Source organism: Piliocolobus tephrosceles, unplaced genomic scaffold (assembly GCF_002776525.5).
Source record: "Piliocolobus tephrosceles isolate RC106 unplaced genomic scaffold, ASM277652v3 unscaffolded_35856, whole genome shotgun sequence".
Classification (NCBI taxonomy): domain Eukaryota; kingdom Metazoa; phylum Chordata; class Mammalia; order Primates; family Cercopithecidae; genus Piliocolobus; species Piliocolobus tephrosceles.
In genome coordinates this window covers 1-966 of record NW_022319705.1, presented here as the reverse complement: position 1 = coordinate 966, position 966 = coordinate 1, and the positions used below count along the sequence as shown (strand labels likewise).

The 966-nt window shown below is 54.0% G+C and overlaps 1 protein-coding gene across 1 annotated transcript; it reads right to left on the bottom strand.

Moving 5' to 3' along the window:
• Positions 1 to 260: 260 nt before the first annotated feature.
• On the bottom strand, positions 261 to 963 carry LOC111534549 (protocadherin alpha-6-like; the record flags this gene model as incomplete). Its single annotated transcript, XM_023201128.1, is given in 2 exon segments — positions 261 to 362; positions 364 to 963. Coding segments are annotated over 2 exon segments (702 nt in total), but the record flags the coding sequence as incomplete, so codon positions are not given.
• Positions 964 to 966: the final 3 nt, after the last annotated feature.

The window sequence follows — 966 nt, the reverse complement described above, 5'->3', positions numbered from 1 at the left end:
TAAAAAAAGGATATCACCCAACCATAACTTGAGTTTCAAGATAGACCCAACTTGTGGAGAATGATTAATACTGTATTATGCCACTAAGAAAATTCAATTAATTATAAAATGTTTCTAAAAACTAAAACAATCTTTAAATTTTCACTATATAATACGGTGAAAAATACATATGAAACACTTTTAAAGTAATTACAATTTCCACAAACAGAATTTATGAGTTCTAAATTTAAATGGACTTACTTTGAGGCCATGATCAACATTTAAATCTTGCTGTTCGCCGACATCAACTGATCCCAGATCAGGAGGAAGGCTGGGGCTGAAGGCCATGAGGTCCGTCTTCAGTGGCCCCTCACCAGAGCACACCCTCTGCCGCTGTTGCTGCGAGTATGACCAGCTTCCCACCGCACTGGAGCACACCAGAGTGGGCTTGCCCGCCGGGCACCCACCCTCAGTGGGCGGCGCTGAGCACCACAGCGCAGTGTACAGTAGCAGTGTGAGCACCAGAAGGCTGGATACCACGCAGATGGCGATGATCAGGTACACGTTGACATCCACCAGCGCCGCTTCGGGACCCACAGCGCCGGTCGAAGGCCTCAAAGACGCCTTTGGAGCCTGGCCGCTCTCCACCAGCGACACCAGCACCGTGGCCGTGGCCGTCAGCGCCGGCTCACCATGATCCTTCACTAGCACCAGCAGGCGGTGGCGCGGAGAGTCCGCTTCGTCCAGGACACGAGTCGTGCTAATCTCGCCCGTGTACAGCCCCACGCGGAACGGGAACCGAGCTCTGCTTGCTGCTGGCTGCAGCTCATACGAAAGCCACGCATTGTAGCCCGAGTCGGGGTCCACCGCGCGCACCTTTGCTACCACGTGGCCCGCACTCACCAACCGCGGCACCAGCTCGCTTACAGCGCCGCCAGTACCACCCACCCGAGGCGCCAGCAGCACCGGCGCGTTGTCATTCTCGTC